The sequence below is a fragment of the Cynocephalus volans genome, chromosome 1 (assembly GCF_027409185.1).
Source record: "Cynocephalus volans isolate mCynVol1 chromosome 1, mCynVol1.pri, whole genome shotgun sequence".
Lineage (NCBI taxonomy): Eukaryota > Metazoa > Chordata > Mammalia > Dermoptera > Cynocephalidae > Cynocephalus > Cynocephalus volans.
Window position 1 is genome coordinate 268,526,430 of NC_084460.1, and position 25,394 is coordinate 268,551,823.

Consider the following 25,394-nt stretch of genomic DNA (forward strand, 5'->3'; position numbering starts at 1 on the left):
TTGTGGTGGCGGTAGCCTAACTAGTCCATTTCCATAGTTGCAGCAAAGGCATATTTTTGTACTAAAACAAGTGAAGTGAAGGTACAGATAATGTGGCATCCAGAAATGTGCTATTGTTGGTTGTTTTTTCATCTAAGGAAGAAAGGTGATTATTGAAAAATTATTTTTAATTACAAGAGGAATACATAACGTTAGAAAAAGGAAAAGTATAAATAATAAAACTTATCTGTGATTTTGTTGTGGGTAGAACTGTGAGCATTTATTTCCTTCCGATAATTACTAACATACATAATTAGTATATTTTCTTTTAATTTATTAATAAATAATATGCAACTTTATGTACATACTATAAAATTACATACATATCACTTTACATAGTTGAGATAGAGTAAAACCACACCATAATGACATGAATAGAGTTTGAAAGTTAAATCCCATATAATACAAGGTCATGTTGTTTGGAGGTTCTGGAGGTAGTTACATTGTATTCAGATTCATGTTATTGGGAGTGCCTTATCTTTGGGTTTTACTGTATTTTAAATGTTCGGTTTTATTACATTTTAAATATTGTGTTTTTTATTGGGTTTTTACTATATTTTAAATAGTTTTGCATTTTTCTTTCACATAAAGTGAAGATTGTTCATGTGCTGTTTTTAATACTAAACATTTTATGATATAATTGTGCCAAATTTATTTAAACCTTTCCTTATTTTGGGGCATTTAGATGGTTTCCAATTATTTATGTAACAGGATATTAAATGGGATTTTTCCTATTGTCTTGGGGTTACAGTTCAGGCCCCAAAGCTGAAAACAGGCAATAATTATCTCCACGTTCTAATAGTGTTAGATCACTTGTATAGGACTTCCTGAAAGATGAAACTGCTTCTATAACCCTTTACTCTCTGTATGTCCATGAATATAAATATAGATTAAATATATATATACAGACATACCCCACATAACCACATTTTGATCAGTGACAGACTGGATATACAATGGTGGTCCCATAAAATTATAATGGAGCTGGAGGTGTATAGTAGGCTATACTGCCTAGATTTTTGTTAGGTGCACTCAATGATATTTGCGCAACGTTATGACAAAATTGCCTAACGTTGCATTTCTTAGAACATTCCCCCATGTTAAGCAATGTGTGACTTTATATAAGTATACCTAGATGGGTAAATATTTATTAAAAGAGGGTTGTAGAAGTGCTGTGCTGCTTCATCATTTCCAACCAAGTCAGAGGAGTTTTCAGAAAATCAGTCACAGAAATTGGGGTTGTCTGCTGAAAGGGGCACTGAAATTTTACCCCCAGCTTGAGACTTGCTGATCTGTAGAAATGTTTGAACTTTTAAATACAAGGAAAGAGTTTCTGGTAGGACTTGATCCTTGTCTGAATTGGGGATGATATGGGAGTTGGCAAGAAAACTGTTGCCTGACTTACCCTGAGAAAAGTCTGAAGGTTAAAGCCAGTTAAGTAGAAAAAAGAGATCAAGGCTGTAAGATGAGGACCTAGTACTTCTAGAGTTTGGAAGGGGCAAAAATGCTTATTTGCCCCCCCCCCCATGGACTAAGTATACAGAGCAGAAGGTAGCTAGGATAGAGATGTCTTATAAGAATCTTGTCCCCCACAACTACATGTTGTGGGAAGGTGCCCCTAATCAGAAAGAGGCTGTGTGGTTTGAACCTTCTTAGCTAAGATGAAAGTATCGGATGTTAGCCAGAGAATTGTATTACCCATGTTAAGACGGGTCTCTGTGGGGCCGACCCGACCCCGTGGCGCACTTGGGAGGGTGCGGCGCTGGGAGCGCAGCAGCCCACGGGTTCGGATCCTATATAGGGATGGCCGGTGTGCTCACTGACTGAGTGCAGTGCGGCCAGTCACAAAAAAGACAAAAAAAAAAAAAAAAAAAAAAAAAAGAAGGGTCTCTGTGGAACCCATGAAGTCCTTCCCAAAGAGAGGGTCAAAATTTGGTGTCAGCATAGAAAATTGATACCAGATTGCTACAAAATAGTTACATAGGATCTTGCACTTTTCCTCTCATTGCTCTTCTTGCTTTCCATGCTCTTCACATTCTGGAGGAGCAAGCTAGAGGCAGCATAGTGAAGTGGGTAGGAAGAGTGGAAAAGCAAGGTAGAAGAATAATGACAAAAAAACAAAAACAAAAACATACCTTTCCTTCCCATTCTCTGCTTTTATGGAATTTTCAGTTTACGCCTGAGCTGAGGAATAGGAATGAAAATTAAAATTCTGATTCAGGTTGAATTGAACTTCTTAATATTTGAGAATGAAACTTTTAATACTGAAAGTTAATAGAAAAGCTACATAATCTCAGGTAATCCAGGAATAGGAAAAGGAGACCTAACATAGAATGGGTTGGAGGAAAGATTGTACAGTTGTATACCCTACAGAGATCATCTTATTTTGCTTGCTATTATAAATAACTGTGCAAAGAATATCTGTGAACAAAAAATCTTTGTCCACATTTCTCTTTATAATTCTTTAGCATAGTTTCCCAGAAGTGGCTTCAAAGAGTATGAACATTTTAAAGACATTTGGTACATATTGCCAAATTGCTTTACAAAAGATTATACCCCAAATGCATGTTAACCAGTTGTGATGGTTATCTGCCTCACTTTACCTTCACCAAGATTGAAAGTTATTTTTTAAAAAGTTTCACTAATTTAATTAACATGCAAAAATTTATGCATTTAAATTTGTTTTTCTTCGGTTACTGTTAAAAGCTAACGTTTATCAAGTTTTTGGTGGTTGCTAAATGTTTATATGTTTTCACCTTATTTAATTTTAGCAGTCTCTTGCGATAAATGCTCGTTCTCATCTCATCTTCACTTTAGAGATGAGAAAACTGAGGCTTAGAGTAAATTTCTCAAACTTTATGTGCATATGATTCACCTAGATATCTTGTTAGAGTGCAGATTCTAAGTCAATAATTATAGTATTGGTACCAAGGTCCTAGATTTTCAAACAAGGGATCCTAGATAATGCTAATGTTGTAGTCAGTAGACTACACTTTGAGAGAAAAATGCTTAGGGAGGTTTAAAACCTTGCCCGAGGTCACACAGCTGGTAAATGACAAAGCCTATGTATGATTGATTCCAGACTTTTTAAGTGTAAAACTGTGTTATGACAGTGAGGTTGAATGTTTCTTCTTGTTTATTACTTGTTTTAATTTTTCTTTCATGAATTTCCTTATCTATCACTTGCTCTGTTTTTGTGTTTTTCTCATGGATTTCTTTAATTCCATTGTTTGTAGGGTTGGGCTTTTTTTTTTTTTTTTTCCCTAAATAGACTAGTTTTTAGATATTTTCTGTTTGTGTTGGAACGAAAGCTTCTTGAATGCAGAGAACATGTTTTCATTTTGATATCCTGGTGCATAATATAATATCTGTTATATAATATGTGTTTATTGAATAAGGGTTTATTGAAATGAACCGATTGAACTAAATTATATCATGGAGGGTCTAGAAGAAATTGCTTAATACTTTAAGTGGTCTGACCAATACATTGAAAACTAAGTACCTATAAACTACCTAAGCTGGTTATAGTTTATATCCAGAATCAAAATAATTGTGTGTTTTCTAGGGAGAATAGGGGAATGCACTGGACTGGGTGAGAGAAGTACTGCTAGACAAGGGGAAGAGACATATATAATAGATGTCAAGAGTGTGATCTGTAGAGGAAAATTCTCTCCTCCATGTCCTCACTCATGCTTCTGAAATATTACCATTCTTTTCCTGCTCCCTTCTTAGTTATCTGTATACTCTTATATTTCTAGCAGATCTGTGGTCCTATTCAGTAGGAGTAAAAAGGAAAAATAAATAAGGGTTGGAACCTGTGTAATGATACTACAGTTTTTTGCTGCTCTAGAAGGTGTAGGATTCTTATTCTTAATTCCCAGTACCAGTACCAAAATATCAAATTGAGAATCATGTTTAAATTTTCTTCTTAGGTAGTAGTAAACAGTAAGACCTGAGTATCTTGGATAGTGCCAAAGCTTCTAGAAATCCAAGAAATCTCCCTTACAATGTTTCTTTCTCCCTCTTTTTCCCCCATTAGGAGATAGAAGTTACTGTGATTCTCTGAAATCTTACAATAGATACACTTCCACAAATACTCTCTAACTCTTGTGTGTAAAGTGATGTGAAGTATGCGTAAGGCATAGTATCTACCCTCAAAAGGCTTACTATTAGGGGGCTTGTGAGTTTGGGCAATGAAACATGCACATGTTATTAAGTATGTACTGTAAGTCTGAAAACAAAATGTTGTGGGAATTCTAAGTAAGAATTGATGAATATCACAATTAGGGAAGTTTTCCTTGAAGTTCGAGGCAAGGCATGAGTTGTTGAGAAAAGCAATTACAAGTGAAGGAGATAGACAAAGGCACAAAGATAGGTAACCATGATCCTGTTTTGAGAACCTAAGTCTAATTAAGCTGTAATCTAAGATCCAGGTAAGGTTGAATAGGAAGTAAATTCTAGGCCTTCTTAGGTAAAGCCATAGGTGATAAGTGGAGGAGTTTATATTCAAGTGGTAAGAGGATGCCATGGAGGCTTCAGAATGGATTTAGAAAGATGAATCTGTGGTACCATGTGTAGGATAATACAGTATGCCCTGAAAACTAGTATAGAAGTACTGTTAAGAGGTGACTTGGGTCTTAAGTACAATGTGGCCTCTAGGAATCAAAAGAGAGGAGAGGATGTAAGGCACAGATAGAATGTAAGTATCTTGGCAGCTGGTTAGGTGTAGGGTACAGAGTTAGAAAGTATCTAAGGTGGCAGATACAATGGTGTTACTAACAAGCAGGAGGAAGTGGTTTTGGAGAAAGGTACTCAGTTGTAGATATATAGTAACATGTTGTTTAATGAAGGGGATATGTTCTGAGAAATGTGTCGTTAGGTGATTTCATCCTCGTGCAAACATCACAGAGTATACTTACACAAATGTGCACTATCATGGAGCTGGAGAGCATTGGCAGCACAAAACTAGCTGCTCCCTGCTACCCTTCAGAAGCAGCACAGAATAAAGGCAGGGCTAACAGGAATATGGGCGCAAGAAGGAGTGGAAAGTAAGTCAAAGAGCTCTGGTGCCTGAGACTTTGGACTCCAGCAGTGACGATGGCATTGAGGAAGCCATCCAGCTGTACCAGTTGGAGAAGACTAGGAAGTAGGCCAGTGGGACCCAGCCCTCCCGCATACAGTACCAACACTTCCACAAAAAGTGTCTTGCCCACAACCCACAGGAAAACACCAAGCAAGAAGAAAGTGGCTATGAAGGCTGTGGACCTTGGACTGGGGGGGCCCTGGACTCTGACCATCCCTCCAAGTTTGCCAAAGAAAACCAAAGCTTCTCCACGTCCAGGAAACAGAGCTGCCGGAAGCGAGTTGTGGAGAGGTCCCTGTGCAGGTTAGACATGTCTGCCAAGCTAATGTGCACTGAGGCAATCCTGGACATTTCCAAAGTGTTTTGACAGACCCCCATCTTCAAGGCTGTTCTTTTATTCCCCAAAGGTGCCTTCCTGCTCTGACAGCAAAAGCAGTTCTGTGGATAGTGACAACAGCTTAGAGCAGGAAATGGAACATTTTTGGCCCTTAAGGAACAGTCGGGTTTGTTGGCTAGAGCCGAAGGCCATCCACAGTCTGCACAGAGCACATTGTCCTTGACTAGACTCAACAACCCCAATGCCCTTCTCTGTAAAACACCAGACCTGTTGCTTAGGTGCATAAGGAAACATAGAGGTGGGGGCAACACTGCAAGGCCATCCACACCCAAGAAAACAAGGGAGGTGGTGAGAGAGTGCCCAGGGTGCTGACCATAGCCAGGGAGAGCTCAGCCTGGCCATGATGGACAGGTCCTGGCTGGCCAGGGAAAAGCCAGCCAGGCCCCAGGAATGGAGTGAGGAGCCAGCCTCTCCCCCTAGCACAGTTGGTTTCCGTGAGTGGATGAAGTGAGGATTGTGGACAAGAAAGAGAACTCTGAGGACAGGAGCAGCTTGCTGGACAGTGATGAACACCTCAGCATGGCCATCAAGGACTTGTTAAGATCCAAGTGAAAGCTCAAGAAGAGGTGTAAAGATCCTAGGACTGTGTGCAAGGAAGTCTGGAGTGATGTCATCAAGATGATGGAATAAAAGGTTTCCAGCATCACTCTCTCCCACAAACCATCAGTTTATTAAAAACTATTAAAAAACAAAGACTGCCAACTTGGGACTGCTGGAGCTTGGGAAAAGAGGAGAGACCTTTGGATTTTGCGAAGGTGGGAGAAGCCACAGCGGGAGAGAGAAGGGACTGCTCAGACTGTTTTGAGTCCTGGTTGCTTCAGGGCTGGTCTGAAGGGGAAGGAAGAGGCTGCAGTACATGGAAGTAGGAGGCACCAAAAGCTGCAGCCGAGCCCTTTGCATGAAGTTGCTTGGAGTCTGTAGGGGTGAAGAGGGCCTTGGAGCACACTGTACTATCCCCCACGCCAGCAAGACCATTGACAGGGTTCCCATGGACCTTCATAGTAGTGAGGGGCCACAGAGGACCAAGGAAGGGAACCACTCAGAGGTCAGTGAGTCATTGTGAGGTACCCACACAAATGGAGTACAGTGGGGAGGCTGGCTTGCTGGGAGCCAGCTGCCCCCATACTGGGGCAGTGTGGGTAGCTGAGCTGCTTTCTGATCAGCATAGGCCCACACAGTGGAGACTGGTCAGGGTGATAGAACTGCAGGGGGGCACAGTTAGCTGGAAAGACTCAGTCCAGGACCAGAATCTCCACACAGCCTGGATGTATCTGACCTCATGAGACCCAGAAGTGCTTAAAAGGCCAACAATTAAAATCTTATCTGAACAAAAGCCTTCCCCAGAGAATCAGCAGCAAAGCAGCAATTTAGCTCAACCACAGAGCTTAAGTGCTGGTCCCCACAGGAAGTTTCCCCAATTTTGGAGGTAACCAAAGGACAGTAAATTAGTTCTAGTGCAGAGTTTAAGTGGTGGTGGTAGCTACTAATCCCCACAGAACTGAAAAAAACAACAACCACAGACCAGAGACAAAGCTCTGATATTAATGTTAAAGTTTAACACCACCAACGTATACCTATAAAACCAAGAAGAGATAGCAGTCTTCTTAAATGCATAGGCATCGATGTAAAGGCACAAAGATCAAGAAAGAACAGAGAAATATGACACCAACAAAGGAAACAAAGCACCAGCAATGGAATCAGAGGAACAGTGGATTTATGAAATGTCTGACAGAGAATTCAGAAAAACCTTAAAGATGGTTCAGGGAGTCACAAGAAAATACAGATAGGATATTACGCGATATATAGAAAACAATCCAGGAACACTGTGAGAAACTTGACAAAGGAATTGAACCGATTAAAAGAAAGCCAAATGGAAATTCTAGAAATAAAGAATACATTATCCAAACTGAAAAACTTGATAGAAAGTTCTAACAGCAGACTTAATCAAACAGGAGAGAATCAGTGAGCTCAAAGATGGAACATATGAAATTATCAACTCAGAAGAGCAAAAAGAAAAAAATAAGAAAAAAATTAAGCAGGGGCCGAGCCCGTGGTGCACTCGGGAGAGTGCGGTGCTGGGAGCGCGGCAACACTCCCACCGTGGGTTCAGATCCTATATAGGAATGGCCGGTGCACTCACTGACTGAGTGCCAGTCACGAAAAAGACGAAAAAAAGAAAAAAATTAAGCAGAAAAACAGCAAATGTGGAACTCCCTCATGCAAAATAACCTCTACATAATGGCATACCTGAAGGAAAGGTAAAAGGTGGAGATACAGAAACCATATTCAACAAAATAATGGCTGAACATTTTATCCAGGTACAGGAAGTTCTGAGGTAACCAAATTCAGTCGAGGGGGAATATACCCCAAGGCACATCCTAATTAAATTATCAAAAACCAAAGACGGAATACTGAAAGGGAAAAGAAGAAGAAGAAGAAAAAAAAAATACAGCAAGAGAAAAGAAACACATAACATTCACTCTTACCCCAAAACGCAAAACGTGTCTCAGTGGATTTCTCAGTAGAAATCCTATGAGCCAGAAGAGAATGAGATAATATATTCAGAGTGCTGAAGGAAAAAGACTGTCAGCCAAGAATTCTGTGTCCAGTAAAAGTAACCTTCAAATGTGAAGAAGAAATAAAGTCTTTCCCAGACGAACAAAAGCTAAGGGAATTCATCACCACTAGACTTGCCTTGTAAGAAATACTAAAGGGAGTTCTTCAATCTGAAAGAGAACCAAGCTAAAGAGCAGCAAGAAAACATTTGAAGGTACATAACTCATTAGTAAAGTAAGCTCACAGACAACCTCAGAATACTTCAGTTTCATAAGTATAGTAAATAAACCACTTATATCCTTAGTATGAAGATGAAAGGACAAACCTAACAAGACAATAACATATACAACAACTGTATAAGAGATAGACAATATTAAAAGATGTAATTTGAAACAACAAATGTCAAAAAGTGTGTTTGGGGGGGATGATTCCAAAACATAGAGTTAACTTTGGTTATTTTCTTTTTTCTTAGATATCAAAGTTGATATTAGTCTAACTTTTTTGTAAGCCTCTCCTGGTAACCATAACACAAAAAGTTATGAGACACATGCTAAAAATAAATAGTGAGAAATCAAAATACACTGTTAGAGAAAATCACTCAATCACAAAAGAAGACACAGTAAGATTGGAAAAAAGGGAAAAAAGATCAACAACAAAAAAGATCAATTTAAAAAATGAATTCATGTTACTACCTTGTCTCTGACCACAATGGAATAAAACTAGAAATCAGCAACAAAAAGGATACTGGAAACCATTCAAATACCTGGAAATTAAATTCCATGCTCCTAAACAATGAATGGTTTAAAGAAGAAGTAATCAAAAAGGAAATAAAAAAGTTCCTGGAGACAAATGAAAATACATAAGGGATACAGTGAAATCAGTTCTAGGAGGGAAGTTTATAGCAATAAATGCCTACATCAAAAAAGAAGAAAGATTGCAAATAAACAGCCTAACATTACATCTCAAGGAACTAGAAAAACAATGACAAACCAAACCCAACATCAGTAGAAGGAGAGAAATAACAAGGATCACAGCAGAAATAAGTGAATTAGAGATTAAGAAAACAATACAAAAGATCAATTGATGGTCATTATGTCTAGGACTTGAGAAAGTGGAGGCTTTGTATAGCAAACTGAATAAAGGTTGATGTATTCCAAAATTGTTTCTTTTTAAAATGAAAAATGATAGAAGGATGGAAAGTCTGGACTTAAACCTTTACAAAAACTTCTGGAGAAGAATCCCTTTTAAATGCTTATTTTTGTCATTGCCTCTAGTCATTTTTCTAAATGGGAATGGAAAATTAAAAAGCAACAATCCAGTCTTTATTAAAAAAAATTATCATGATGGGACCTCTAATAAAACTGAATTTGAATTGGAAAAAAAAGATTGATGAAACGAAGAGTTGGTTTTTAGAAAAGAAAAGCAAAAGTGACATACCTTTAGCTGGAATAGCAAACAAGAAAGAGAAAACTGAAATAAAGTCAGAAATGGAGACATGACAAATACAGAAATACAAAGGATCATAACAGACTGCTACAAACAGCTATATGTGAACAAACTGGAAAACATAGAAGAAATGGATAAATGCCTGGACACATACAACTTACCAAGGTTGAATCATGAAGAACTAGAAAACCTAAACATATCTACAACAAGTAATGAGACTGGAGTAGTAATAAATCTCCTAACAAAGAAAACTCCAGGACCAGATAGCTTTACTGCCAAATTCTACCAAACATTTAAAGAACTAATACCAATTCTTCTCAAACTCTTCCAGGAAATTGCAGAGGAGGGAATTCTTCCAGACTCATTCTTCAAGACCAACATTAACCTTATGCCAAAACCAGAAAAAGATACAACAAAAAAACTACAGACCAATATCCTTAATGAACACAGATGCTAAGATCCTCAATAAAATACTACCAATAAGATGCTAGTAAACAGAATCCAACAACACATTAAAAAGATCATTTACCATGATCAAGTGGGATTAACAGGGGTATAAGGATGGTTCAGCATACACAAATCAATAAATGTGATACATCAACAGAATGAAGGAAACCAATGCAGAAAAAGCATTTGATAAAATCCAATGCTCATGATAAAAACTCTCAACAAAGAAGGTATTAGAAGGAATGTAACTCAACACAATAAAAGCCATATACAAAAAATCCACAGCTAAGATGATACTGAATGGACAAAATGAATTCAGTGTAGTGGTAGGGTACAAAATCAGCACATAAAAAGCTATAGCCTTCCCTATATGTTAACAGCAAAATAGCTGAAGAAGAAATCAAGAAAGGAATCCATTCAAAATAGCTATCAAAAAAAAAATGAGATAACTGGGAGTAAACTTACCCAAGGAGGTGAAAGACCTCTACAATGAAAACTATAAAATGTTGGTGAAAAAATTGAAGAGGATACAAATAAATGGAAAGATATCTCATGCTCATGGGTTGGAAGAATTAACATCGTTAAAATGTCCATATTAACCCAAGTAGTCTGCACATTTTGTCAAATCCCTATCAAAATACCAATGACATTCTTCAAAGAAATGGAAAAACGATCTTAGTATTTGTATGGAACTACAAAAGACCTTGAATAGCTAAAGCAGTCTTGAAGAAAAAGAACAAAGTTGGAGGCATCATGCTTCCTGACTTTAAATATACTATAAAGCTATAGTAACCCAAACTATAAAACTATAAAGCATGGTACTGGCATGAAAATAGGCCAGTGGAACAGAATAGAGAACCCTGAAATAAACCCATGTACTTATCTAACTGATTTTTCACAAAGGTGCCAAGAATGTACAGTGGGGAAAGTACAGCTTCTTCAATAAATGGTGCTGGGAAAACTGGATATACACATGCAGAAGATTGAAACTAGACCTGTCTCTCACCATGCACAAAAATGAACTTAAAACGGATTGAAGAACAAAATTTAAAACCACAAACTATGAAACTACTAGAAGAAAACAGAAACACTACATGAAATGCATGAAAATGGGAGTGTGCTGCAGTTTTTTGAGTGAGACTACAAAAGTACAGGCAACTAAAGCAAAAATACACATATCAAACTAAAAAGCTTCTGCACAGCAAGGGACACAATCAAGTAAAGAGACAACATACAGAATGAGAGAAAGTGTTGCAAACTACACATCAGACAAGGGGCTAATATGCAGAATATATAAGGAAGTCAAACACCTCAACAGTAAAAAAAACCCCCCATATAAACCCAATTAAAAAATGGGCAAAATACCTGAATAGACATTTCTCAAAAGACGTCATACAAAAAGGCCAGTAAGGCCATGATAAAATGTTCAAAATCACTAATCAGGGAATTGCAAATTAAAACCACAGTGAGATATATAATCTCACCGTAGTTAGAATGGCTATTATCAACAGGACAGAAAATAACAAATGCTGGTGAAGATGTGGAGAAAAGGGAACCCTTCTACATTGTTGGTGGGAATGTAAATTGATATAGCCATTGTGGAAACAGTATGAAAGGTCCTCAGAAAACTAAAAATAGATCTACCTTACTCCTCAGCTATCTCACTACTGGGTACAGTACCCAAAGAAAATGTAATCAATATGTCAGAAAGATACCTGCACTCCCATGTTCATCACAAAGCTATTCACAATAGCCAAGAGATGGAATCAACCTAAATGCCCATCAGTGGATGAATGTATAAAAATACTGTGGCATGTATGCACAATGGAATACTATTCATATATAAAAAGAAATGATGTGCTATTTTTTGTAGTATCGTGGATGGAACCGGGCACCATTGCGTTAAGTGAAGTAAGTCAGGCACAGAAGTACAAATACTGCATGATCTCACTCGTATGTGGAATCTAAAAAAAAAAGTGGTTCTCATAGAGGCAGAGAATAGAATAATGGCTACCAGTGGCCAGGAGGGGAGGGGCAGTGGAAGAGAAGAAGAAGCGGATACAAAACTATGCTGTCTCTCTCAGGTGAGTCATCATGTAGTATATGCATATATTGAAACAACATACTGTACCCCATGTAAATGTTAAAATAAGTTAAAAAAAAAAAAAAAAGTCTGGTTCAACACCATGAGACACAGTTCTTGGAAAAGCTAGGTGGCTTCCAGAGAGACTGGAAAAGACAAAAGTCCACGTGTTGAAAAGGTGCCTCTCCAAGTGCAGAAGAGACAGCAGAGAGAGCCAGATGAGAGAGCCTCTGAATGTGTTTGGCAGCGTAAACAGAACAAACCTGTAGGGCAATGGGAATGAGGATGCAACCCCAATTTTCCGGTTAAGGAGGAAATCCTCCAAGGGGAATCTGTTTTCCAATGAAATGGGAAATTGGAGATTACGAAGTGTGTGGTGGAAAATGTCAAGGAGATGGTTAGCAGTTCAGAAATTCAAGGAGGAGGCCCCTACTGCTGTCAGGTCAAGGGGTCCAACCAGCCCAGAAGTGCTGTGCAGGGAAGTCAGCCTGGCTCTGTAGCCTAGTGTGTGCATGTGGAAGCAGAGGGCTAAGAAGGCCCCTCCACCAGCTAAAGTCCTGAGGAGCAGAGTCAGGGCAGAGAGCACAAACAGCCTCTTCATCAAGGGCAGGAATGGCGCCCCCCCATGCAGAGCCCACTGCTGGCTTACCAGCTGCTCTGGCCAGATGTGAGCTGGTTCCCAGGAGCACTAGCGAAATGTTCCTGCCATAGGGTCTCTCCAGTGAGTAGGAGACATGTTTATGGTCTCAAAGACCTGAATCAATGAGAGTTCAAGCCTGCCACTATGGAAAGTGCTTTTGGTCAGCTCCCTAGCTGTGCCAGAGCAGGCAGAGAGGTGAGAGGCGCCAGGGGTGCCTTTCATTTGGCCTTTGAGAGTCAGAACGTCCTGACTCCCAGCCTTGGATCTGAGATGGATGACCAACCCCAGGCTGTCCTCGTTCTGCTCTGGAGTGACTTTGACTGCCAGGGCAGGCTGTCCAGTCTGTGGACAATGAACTCTGACAGCAGAGACTTCGACTTGGAGAGGGGGCCTTGGGATCAAGGGAGAGAAGAAGCTGAGGGACAGGCCAGGCGAGGGTCCTGCCCAGCATGCCCTTGGCAGGCTTCTCCCCTCTGCATGCCTGGCTTTCTCCGCCTTCAGGGAGACTCAGGACGGCCACAGCCTGGTGTTTGGAAGCTCATGCTCAAGAAGAAGGAAGGTAGGCACTGGCTCAGTCTGAAAGCATAGTTAGGGCTCAGTTCGCATGACAGGAAGAACTCCCCGGCTCTGAGGAAGAACTCCTGGCTCTCAGATCTTCTAGATCTGAGATATCGATGAAGGGTCATGTACAGGGACAACCCAGACCAGGAGGCCAGTGATACCAGCGAATTCAGCAACACTTCCGTGGAGAATGGAGGCAGCAGATCAGTAGTGAAGGGCAAAGCTTTCAAGTTGTGAGGAGGTTTCCTGGTTTTTGTTGTATTTGTGGAAAGCAGTATATCTGTGTGCATATAGACAATATTTGTGATTAAAGATAGAGAGAGAACTGGAGTCCCATTTTATATAGCCCTGTATATATGTACACTAACATGAAATGATATTTTTTGTAACATATGTCCTGGTAAATATAGCTTTTATAGTTTTTTGTAAATTATTTAAAGTGTGGTAAAAAAATATTTTTGGAAAATATTGTTCAGTTTTGTAGGATGTTCCTAACTGCAGATTTCTGTGGGCTGCAAGCAAGTCTTAGCAAACATTTGGTTCTTACTATCACAGCCAGGTTCAAAGAGACTCGAGACTAATACTTTTTGGTTGATTGCTGGTGACAATATCCAGTTGTACCTTCAGTTCAAGCCTTCAGTTCAAGAGGAAGGCAGCAGTTGTCATCCCCAAGAATCACTAAATGCCTGACAATGTGTGTTGGGAAGTTCAGGGACAGCAGGACCCCCCCTGGTTCCTTGGGGCCAGAGCATGTCTTCTGAAAACTGCAGTCCCAGCTTTCAGTTGGAAAAATGTTCCAAAGCACAATGGCCAATGCATAAACTGACTGAGGTGTTTCCTGTTGCATGTGGAAATCCAAGTGAGGTCTTGGTGGCAGGTGCTCTGTAGCATAGCCCTGAAGCCTGGGTCATTTAATGTCCAATCTTCTTCATTCACTAGATGATTCTAACATCTAAATAAACCTCTTTTTATATGGGGGAAGAAAAAGCCTGTGCTATGATGGTATAGCCTACTACACACCTAGGCCATATGGTATAGCCTATTGCTCCTAGGCTACAAAGCTGTACAGCATGTTACTGTAATGAATACTGTAGGCAGTTGTAACACATTGGTAAGTGTGTATCTAAATATAGAAAAGGTACAGTAAAAATACGGTATAAAAGATAAAAAAAAAAAAAAAAAGGATACCTGTATAGGGCACTTACCATGAATGGAGTTTGTAGGACTGGAGGGTGTTCTGGGTAAGTCAATGAGCGGTGAGTGAATGCGAAGGCCTAGGACATTACTGTTCACTACCATAAACTTTATAGACACTGTACACTTAAGCAACACTAAATTTATTAAAATAAAAAAATTGTACTACGATGTTATGATGGCTATGATGTCACTATAGTAATTTTTCAGCTGCATTATAATCTTATGGGACCACTGTCATATATGCAGTATGTCATTGACCAAAATGTTAATGTGGCACATGACTGTACTGAGCTATACAAGGTGAGATGACTATACATGACTATACAAGGTGGGAAGCCATGTAAACAGAAATGTATGTTTGGGAGAGATGTAAGGAACAGAAATTTAAAAATTCTGTGCTTGGAAGTGATGGGTGAGAAAGGAGTGAAATTTCTTTCTAAGGAATGGAAAGTACAGTAGGAAGAGAATTAGTCTGAAGACAGATTTTTTGAGAACATCTCTTGGTCTGTTTTGTGTTTCTATAACAGAATACCTGAGACTGGGTAATTTATAAAGAACAGAAGTTTATTTGGCTTACAATTCTGGGACAGCTGCATCTGTTGTGGGCCTCAGACTGCTTCTACTCATGGCAGAAAGCAGGCAGCTGGCAGGTACAAGCAGATCACATGGCCAGAGGAAGCAAGAGAGAGCTGGGGGAAGAAGTGCCAGGGTCTTTTAAACAACGAGCTCTCGGGCCGAGCCCGTGGCGCACTTGGGAGAGTGCCGCGCTGGGAGCGCAGCAACGCTCCCGCCGCGGGTTCGGATCCTATATAGGGATGGCCGGTGCACTCACTGGCTGAGTGCCAGTCACAAAAAAGCCAAAAAAATAAATAAATAAATAAAAATAAAATAAACAACGAGCTCTCACAGGAGCTAATAAAACAAGATCTCACTCCTGCCTTCCTCCCCCAGGGACAACATTAATCCATTCATGAGGGATTCACCCCTATGACTCAAACAGCTCCCAACACTGCCACATTGGGTATCAGATTTCCACCACGAGTTTTGGTGGGGACAACACATCCAAAGTGTCAATCTCCATGTAGAGATAAAGAATTAGTATTATGAGGGAAACTAAAAAAATAGCAAGATAGGAGGGTTTAATCATTGCGGAATATGGACCTGCCAAGGAGGGAATACCAAATTTTAGATCGCTTTATTCTACATAAGAATCCTTCCTCATTCACAGGATTACCCAGAGCATATTTTCGAATGCTCCTTTATAACCCTATGATGATTCTTTCACTTATCTAAGTAATTTTCTCTTTTTTTAGCTACTTAATTCCATTTAAGTAGTAATATTAGATAACTGGTTTATTGCCTTTAATGCATGAACCATAACTGTGATACAGTCAATAATTACAGTTATAGCAAAAAGTAAGAATAGAGTCACAGGTATTTACTTATCAGACATTGCTGCTTAGGAACTAAAAAACATTGTTTATTATAATGCTGTTTACTGTTTCTTTTATGTAAAATAAGATATTGTAGCTTCTCTATTGCCATTAATAGTCTTTTAGGTTGAAGATGGCCATTTTGATATCGGTTTTATTGAAATAGTTTCTGTTTGCATATATTCCAATTTTTAAAATTTATTTAATTTTAATTTTTATTGAATCATAGTTGATTATACATATTTTTGGGGTTCAACATTGACATATGTTGATCAAATCAATATTACTTGCATATATATTGTTACAAATCATACTTATTCTTTATGGCTCTTGTCGAATACCTCCCCCTCTTCCTATTCCTCTCCCCCCTCTAATTACCCTAGATTTCTTCTCTCCTTCTGAAAGAGTAATGGTCACTCTGTTGATTTGTTGCCTAGATGATGCTGAGAGGTGTGTTTAGGTCCCCCAGTATTATCATTGAGCAGATGCTTCTGTCACTGTAGAATGGGCTTTGTGGAGAGAGACATCTCCTTTCTTACTTTGGTCTTTGCTGGTGACTCCAGTGGCTGGCAGACCATCTGTGTGGTGGTTGTGGTGTCTAGCCGCTTTTGCGGCAGCTATGGTTATTGTGGTGGCTGTGGTGGGCCACACATGTGGGGTGATGTTTTTGGCCTGCTCCATGGTGCTGGCAGTGTGCCTCGTTGTGAGAGGGGGTCCAGTTCCCAGATCCATGCCTCAGGTCCCTGGGGGGGGGCCCTGAGGTGCTGGCGGTGTGCCTGGTTGTGGGAGGGGTCAATTTTTATTGAACACTTAAACAACTTTATAGGAAAAAAATCCCAAACTTAGAATATCAGCTTTTGTAATATTAGGTTCTTGTAAAACCTTAATGAATGTATTTGGATTGACTTATCCACAGACCCTGCCTGAGGAAATGGGGGGCCCACTCTGCCCCCAGAGGGGCTATGGACAATGGGTACCTGGGGTCTGTGGACGAGATGGGCCAGTGTAATGAGAACAGCTCCCACTACCCTTGGGTCCTGAGTAGTCAGTGATGGGGTCTAGGGGGCCAGCAGAGGACTTGGGAGCTGAGTCTCAGCTTTTCCTAGCTCATCTGTAGCAGGCCAGTGAAGTCTGTCAATTCAGGCACACTGAGCCAGGTGGTAGAGCAGCCTGAATGGGGTGGGGAGGACCCAGGGGGATATGGCACAGGGTTTGGGAGCAATAGCTTCAGGGAGCCCATTACCTGCTGAAGGTCCTCAGACAGATACTAGGGAACACTCTGCCCACAGGGCAGCAGAGGGTCTGAGAGAAAGATGTCCTCGCAGCACATTGCTGGAAATCCTGCATCCCTGGGTGCCTGCACTCCTTTCTGATGTTGTGTTGCGGGGGCCAAGCCCCTGGAAGGCTGCCTTGTACAGTGGCCAGAATGAGGGATGACACACTCTCTGGCCTGAGAAGAAGGTAGCCCTCCATGCTAGCTTAGATTTTGCTGTAGCCTCATAGTTGGGGGTCCCAGGGTGCTAACAGGATCATCCTTGAGGGGGCCAGCTCCAAGGCCACTTGAGGAGAAGAGGGATCTGGGGTTCAGGGTCTTCCTTGAAGGAGGCCACCTCCCAGCCCATCTAGGGGGGAAAGGGGATCTGGGGTTCACCCCCAGCCAAGCCTGGGGGTTGTTGGGGCAGCAGCTGCTCTCTCCAGGTTCAGGAGGGACTGAGGAACTGTGGCTGTGGGCTGTCTTTTGGGGGGTGTTCCTGGTTTCCCTGGGGCTTCCTCTTCAGAACTCCAGACCTTGCCCTGGTCATTGCCTGCTGAGGGGCCTGGTTCCTCTGGAACCTCCTCCTCACTAGTGTCCCACCATAGAGGCGGCCAGGGCAATGAGCCGCTGTACCACGCACCCACTGCCCTCCCCAGCCTCGCTTAGCTTCCTTTAGCAGCGTCACTCTGTCCCTCCCAGGTGGCCCAGGTTGCCAGACGAACTCTGACGGCCTGGTGGTGACACCGGTGCCTGGCTCTTTCACTGTTATTAACTGCATCAGTGAACATGCTATTTGTACCATTGTCTTATTTGATTATTATTCTAAGATAAATTTAAAGCTGTAAATGTAATGGAACATATAAAAGTTCAGGCTAAAATATTGAAGCCCTTGGGATGGGGGTGGTTTTTTCAGGTGATCTTATCGCCTGGTAAAGCCAGAGGAGTAGTGTTTCATAGTGTCAGACTCAGGTGTATCTGAGTTGGATTATTTTTTTGGCAGCTGACCAGTATGGGAACTGAACCCTTGACTTTGTGTTACAAGGCTGCGCTTTAACCAATTGAACTAACCGACCAGCCCTGACTCAGGTGTATCTGATTATTATTTTGTTGCTGAAGTGGTTCCAGAATTGCTATATTGGAGGATTTTAGGGGTAGTTATAAATTTGGAAATGTATTTTCTTAACACTGTAATTAAATGCTGTTGGAGAAGATAATGGAAATGGTTTCCCTCCCCAAGATGCCCTTTGGTAATAGGTTGGGGGCAAAATTAATGGCTAACAAAAAATTTTTGGATTTATGAATAAGTTCTGATTCCAATGTTATAGTATTGTGACTTGGAAACCAAGACAGAATAAGCTTTTACAAATTAAAAAATTTTATATTTATAGTTGCTTATATATAGGGGTTATTTATATATAAAGTGTTTCTCTTATGAAAAAATTGCTTGAGTTCCCAGTGTGGACCTGTTTTGGTTATTGATATAAAGAAATAATGATGTAGAATTTTCCTGACATTTTTATTTTTGAAGATTAATAGGGGGTATGGTTCATTTTTCATAGATTTACTTTAAGGCTTGTCGTGATGGTTTACCTGATTTAAAAGATAGACAATACAAATAATCTGTGAACATTACTTTTATTTTTCTGAATTAGCTTTGCATAGTCTGTTGTTTTTCTGAATCAGCTTTGTATTTAGTCTAAGAATTAATTTTTCTTTTTCTTGGTTAAAAATCTGTCTGAGCATTTGACATCATTGACGTCGTTCTCAACCTGCCTTTTTCCTCATACTGCCCATGAAAAACGCTTATTTTTGCCTGTGCTTCTTAATTTTTAGTCACCTTGTTTAATTCACCTTAGTAATTTATGTGAATCTTCTCCCATCATAGGTCCCTGAGAGCAAATACAATGTTTTAAAATTCCTCAGTTCTGAGGGCAATGTCTTGTATGTATGGTAGATCTCATGTTATATTGAATGAAAGCGTAACTTTTTTTTTTTGTAGTGATGGCCATACAGTTCTCCTTCATTGTAGAATTGATCCTGATAATTTCCTCCTATCTGTCACTCTATTATTTTATAGAGAGTATGGGAACTAGATTTTTGCCTCTTCTATTAATGAAAATAATTACTAATCTATGAATTTTGTACAGCAATGGGTATCATAAATTATTTCCAGGTCATTGATTGGAAGTCTCACTCTGTGGGACCAAGATCAGAAAAAATATTTATCTCCCTCAGGCTAAATACTTGCTGGGGCTGTTATCTTAATTCTTACAGGACTAGATTTGCATTATGTTTTTCATATGTTTTTTTTCATATTGAGAATAAACTGTCATAGTATTGAATCTTCAAAAAATTCATGAAAAGATTTGTATTTTTAATTCTATTATTTCCACTAATTTTATTTCTTAGCCTTGATAAATGGACAGAACTCTTAAATTTAAGTGAAAAGAAAGAAATCTAACTGCCTGTGTCGACTTATTTAAAAAAATTTATTTTGTGTTCAAACGTAAAATTAGATAATAACCACTTATGGTTTATATGACTTTATGACTAAAGCTGATGTGATTAAAGCTCATGTAACAATTGTAGATTCAAAATAAATGTGTAAATAAAAAAGCTATGAAATTAATAAAATTTAAATCAGAAATAGTAACCTCGTAGATGATATTTTGCCACAGCTCAGTTGTCCCTTGAAATTTGAATATGGTGGTGGGTTTATAAATTCTTTTGTGCAGTGTTAGGGAGTGTGCTATGGACCTAGACTATAGGGGTGCCTTCAGATGACTTATGTCTCTCCTTTAAACTATTTAAGCAATTGCAAATCTTTTTTAGAAACTTTCTTTTGTTTTCACGGTACAATGTAATATATATTTGATCATCATTTGGTGTGAATGCATTATTTATGTATTAAGTATGTCTATGCTATTTCATTAATAGGCTCTACAATTAAGTAGCATGATATGGGCCCCAAAGCAGTAATGAATTTGCTTTATGTTTCTCAGTTACCATGTGGTCATGCCAGATGATCCAGGCTCTGTTATGGTAATATGTTAATTTTGTAAATAAGTTACTGTGGAAATAAAAGAAATACAAAAATAAATTATGAAAGAAAACTACTGGTTCTTGGAGAATGCCTGTGAACTCCTATTTGGGAAGCAGTTATCTAGCATCATTCATAGTGTCTTAGTCCATTTTATGTTGCTGTAATAGCATTCCACTGGTTAGGTAATTTATGATAAACAAATTTATTTGGCTCAAGGTTCTGGAGGCTGGGAAGTCCAAGAGCATGGTGCTGGCACCTTGTGAGGGCCTTTGTGCTGTGTCTTCCCATAGTGGAAAGCGAAAGGGCAAGAAAGTGCAAGAATGAGAGGAAGGGAGCTGAACTCATCTTTTTTTCAGGAACCCACTCTTGTCATAACTAACCCACTCCCATGATAACACCATTAATCCATTCATGAGGGCAGAGCCCTGAGGACCTAATCACCTCTTAAAGGTCCTACCTTTTAACACTGTTGCATTGGGCATTAAGTTTCTAATGCATCAACTTTGGGGGACATCTTCAAACCATCATACATAGTTATTCTTAAATTGCATCTGACACATTAAAAATCCTAAAATCCATTATGTGTGTTTGAATAATATGCTTAGGCTATACTAGTGTGAAAAACTTTGGCAAATGACAGCTAGAATAGAATTGAGATTTTACCATCAACTGTAGGACATTTTTTTTTTTTTTGACTGGTAAGGTGATTGCAACCCTTGGCACGGTGTGGTCTGCACCACGCTCAGCCAGTGAGCACACTGGCCATCCCTATATAGGATCTGAACCCGTGGCCTCGGTGCTCCCAGCGCTGCAGTCTCCCGAGTGAGCCATGGGGCCGGCCCTGTAGGACATTCATTTAAAAATTTTAAAAGTAAATTTTTTAGGTCTAATGTATAAGCATAATTTTAATTTTATATAAATATGTAATTTTAGTGGCAGTATAATTTAACATCTTTTGTTTGCATCAACAGTTATGAAATTTAAACAGATATGACTATCTTGAAAATAGCTGTTATGGAATCCTAGAACGTATGTTGTTGTTTAAAAGTATTTTTCATCAAGTTTGTGTCATCTCTGTTAATTTAAACTTTGATAGAACAGATTATTAAGGACTAGAATAGAAAATAAATAAAAAGCTAACAGTGATTCTTAACTCTTCAAGTTAAAATGGTATTTTTACTGTTTTTAAAAATAATTAAAGAATTTTAATTGATGTAATAATGATACATATTTAAGGGGTATAATGTGATATATGGATTCATGTATATGAGGGTACTTCAAAAAGTTCATGGAAAGATTCATATTATCTTTCAATTCTATTTTTCAAATAGAATTTTTCAAACTTTTCGAAGTATCTGTGTATAATGTGTAATGGTCAAAATAGATAAATTAGCATATCCATCATTTCAAATGTTTGTAATTGATTTGTGTTGGGTAAAACGGTATTATTTGGTTATTTTGTTAACTGTTTGCTGTGGTTTGTCCCTCCACCCCAAGCTTATGCTGAAACTTAACCCCCCAATATGGTGATTGAAGATGGGTCCTTTAAGAGGTGATTGGATTAGGAGGACTGTGCCCTCATGAATGGATTCATCCATTCATGGAGTAATGGATTGATGGTTTAATGGTTGGTTATGGTTCTGATGGCTTTATAAAGAGAGTGAGAAGGTTAGCTCTCTCTTCCTCAGGCCATTCTCTCCCCATGTGATTAGCTGGTTATCACGGGTCTTTGTGTAGAGTTTCCACCAAGAAGGCAGCCCTCACTGGATGTGTTCCCTGGACTGTGGACTTCCCAGCCTCCAAAACTGTAAGAAATTAATTTTATTTCTTTATAAGTCACCCAGTTTCAAATAATCTGTTTCAGGTTACATAAAAGGACTAATACACTGCTGCTGCTGCTTTTGCTTTCTTTTCTTTCCCTTAACCTGGGAAAAATTTATATCTAGGGTTGTTGATTCTGATTTCTGTGTGGGAGAGATGAGATTGAGATATAGTGGATTTGAGACAGTTAGTGACCACTCAAGATGGCAGTTGTTATATATAATGATTTATAGTTTTAGAAAGTAGTTTTATGTTTATTATTTAATTTGGTGTTCACAACTTCTCCGAATGGTTGAATCCGGGATTTATTTCCTCTGCTTAATAATTGAGAAACTATGACTTCTGTCCAAATTGACATATTGTAGTAAATAGTAACATTGATACTAAATAAAAGGTTTCTGGTTCAGAGGCTTGTGTACTTTTACTGAACCACAGAGTCTTTCTGTACAACTAGGGCAAGAAGATGGTGTTTGGCGTTAGCAGTATACAATATGTGGTTTTACCATTGCTCTTCTCTGTGACCTTGGAAATAATTAGTTAACCACTTTTTATTGTGCAGTCTTTGTTTTTCAAGTAGGGTTTTTGATTCTTGGTAGTTTATATCCCCTAGGGTTATAACACATAAAATGCTTGGGAAGAAATGATCCTTTCATTATTTTTATTTTAATTTATTGTCATTACTATTACCACTTTGCTTATCATATTATTATTTTATGATTATTATTACTTTAATTAGACATTATTGTATAGCCACATTTCACATGGTAGAGTGAAAGGAAAGGAGGAATTCAGGAAAGTAGAAATAAGTATGCCAGAATTTACATGTTCAAGTTAGTGCTAACTTTCCAGGTAGGGACCATGAGAAGCTATATATTTACTGCCATTGCTCAAAATATCCATTGGATCTCATTTTAAAAATAGTGGCTTCAAGGTTTTATTTGCATCCTTACAAAGATGTATCTATTCAACATGAAAATATTTGTGAACTCAGTCACTAGTTTACTTTTGGGTTTACTTGATACTGATTATTAGTTTTCGGGACATTTTTGACTGTGTGTGTAGATTCAGCAACAGAACAATTTTGATAAGTACTCTTATAGGTTAGTTTGTTAGAAATGGGTTATCTTTAAATTAATGATCACTGGTTTGTTTTTTCCCCTAGTCAGCAGATAAGCAGCGAGCACTAGAAGAAACCAAAGCCTACACCACCCAATCCTTAGCAAGTGTTGCCTATCTGATAAACACCTTGGCCAACAATGTCCTGCAGATGCTGGATATCCAGGCATCCCAACTACGAAGGATGGAATCTTCAATCAATCATATTTCACAAGTGAGACCACACTATTTTTCTATTGCCTATGAAGAACACTTAATAATAAACACAAGCTGTCTGTAGCACTGGCAACCTTTATTATGTGATTTAACTCACATGTGCGATTTGGAAAATACAAACTCAATATAAGGTTGTTTTTTGATACTTTTTGTGGGTGGTTTTCTCCTCTGATTTTGATAGGAAAGTAAATTTTAATGGATTCTACTAAAACTCAGTTATTATGGTAACATAATCAGCCAGGCAGTGAAAATTTGACTGGTTTCTTACATTTTTTACCAAATTTTACACTTCATTATCATTTTAAAAATATAAATTTGATAGCTTGGTGGCTTGTTTAAATTTTTTTGTTGTTGGTGGTAGGATTTATGTTTACTGAGATGGTACAATACTTGTGGTAATGGAATGACTAAGTGACTAGCAAGCTTTATAAAATTATCTTTATATAGAACTTTAAAAAATAAGTGTTAAACTTTCTCCATTCATATAGAAAGAGAAAAAAAAAAAAAAGAAAACAAATCCTTTCATCACTACCAAAGCTTTTCACTATTAATATTTTGGTATGTTTCCTTGTAATACTTTCTTCTGTAAATTGTTTTTTAAAATGTTGCTGTGATTATAGTAGTTATAGAATTTTAGGTTCTGCTCCTTTAATTTAGCATTAAAACAAACATTCTCATGATGTTGTAAGTGCTTTAAGCATTCTCATTGGTTGCATAATGTTGCGTGTATGTGTCATAGCTTTCATAATCACTCCTATATTTGGGGGCCATTTAAAATAATACTGCAATGAATAACCAGTTTAACTGCAAAATGTGTTTTTAAAAACATTAAAATGATAAGAGGTTTTTTTCTGCCTGCCTGTTTTTGATGAGATCTTTGAAGTTTTCTGTTTTAGCACTCTTGTCATTTGAGTATTATTCAGCACTCTTTTTAGATCTAAATGATTACAACTCTTCTGGAATAAGAAGAATTAAAAAATTGCATGTTATTGTTTTTTGTATATCTTGGGAGTTCAGGACACTTTTGAAATGACTAATCAACCATTCTTGAGAGTCTAAAGTTTAGCAAATTTGTGTAATTAAATCAAATGTAGTCCAGATAATGAATCAGATATGGTAGGTCTACCTTATATTTCTGCTGTTTGAAAATTCATCAGACTGATTCAGAGGGATTTCTTGTTGTTTAATATTATTTAATCTTATATCTGAGATTGTTATTATAAGAGTTTCTTCACATCCCATGTAAATTTCTGTAGATGTTGTATAATTTATTGCTAGTTGTATTGCTGTATCTCTTAAGTTAAAACAAAAAAGAATTGGTGAGTTTCAGTGAGTGAGAGGTAAATTTTATTATGGAAAGACTTCTTGAAGGAAATAATCTTGAAGGATGATAAATTTTTTTTTTTTTTTTTTGTCTTTTTCATGACCGGCACTCAGCCAGTGAGTGCACCGGCCACTCCTATATAGGATCCGAACCCGCGGCGGGAGCGTCGCCGCGCTCCCAGCACCGCACTCTCCCGAGTGCACCATGGGCTCGGCCCAAAGGATGATAAATTTTAAAAAGAAATTCCATCTCTATCTTTGTTGCTGTTATCCTGTCAGTTCTTTGGAAGCATATTATTTAAAAAATAACTGGAAATTTTAATCTTCAAACTGGTAGGAATTAACATTAAATATTTTCATGAATATGTGGTTATCACAGCAAACATTTAATTTTACTGAATACTTGTATAAGCAGGCATACCTTTAAGTTAGTATGGCATACTGTGGAAGGGTGAATGCTATTTACTGTCCATGATTTTGTGTCCATTTTTGGTAAGTTAAAAAAAAAAAAAGATTTACAGAACATTATTCAAACTAAAATTCATATAAATGTGTAAATAAATTCTTCTGAGCCAGGTCCATCTTTTCTCTCAGCTAGTAAAAACAGTCAGTACTGTATGTATTTAGTTCGTCATGGCTTAGAATAAAAGATCAAGAGAGGTCAAAAAGCAATATAAAGAACTTTAAAAAGTAGTGTTCCTCCCAAGAACTGACTAGGACTTAATTGGGCCAGGCTTT

At 38.5% G+C, this 25,394-nt stretch overlaps 1 protein-coding gene and 1 pseudogene across 24 annotated transcripts in view; one reads left to right on the forward strand and one right to left on the reverse strand.

Moving 5' to 3' along the window:
* Positions 1-25,394, forward strand: part of ABI2 (abl interactor 2) — a 105,965-nt gene that overhangs the window by 31,099 nt on the left and 49,472 nt on the right. For all 24 annotated transcript variants that reach the window (XR_010024174.1, XM_063103865.1, XM_063103901.1 and 21 more), the window contains exon 2: positions 23,164-23,331. Coding sequence is in view for 23 of the 24 variants with exons in the window: in XM_063103865.1 (XP_062959935.1) it covers positions 23,164-23,331 (168 nt within the window). In the remaining variant the exon portion in view is untranslated. The remainder of the gene's footprint in view (positions 1-23,163; positions 23,332-25,394) is intronic.
* On the reverse strand, positions 16,985-17,939 carry LOC134389100 (uncharacterized; annotated as a pseudogene).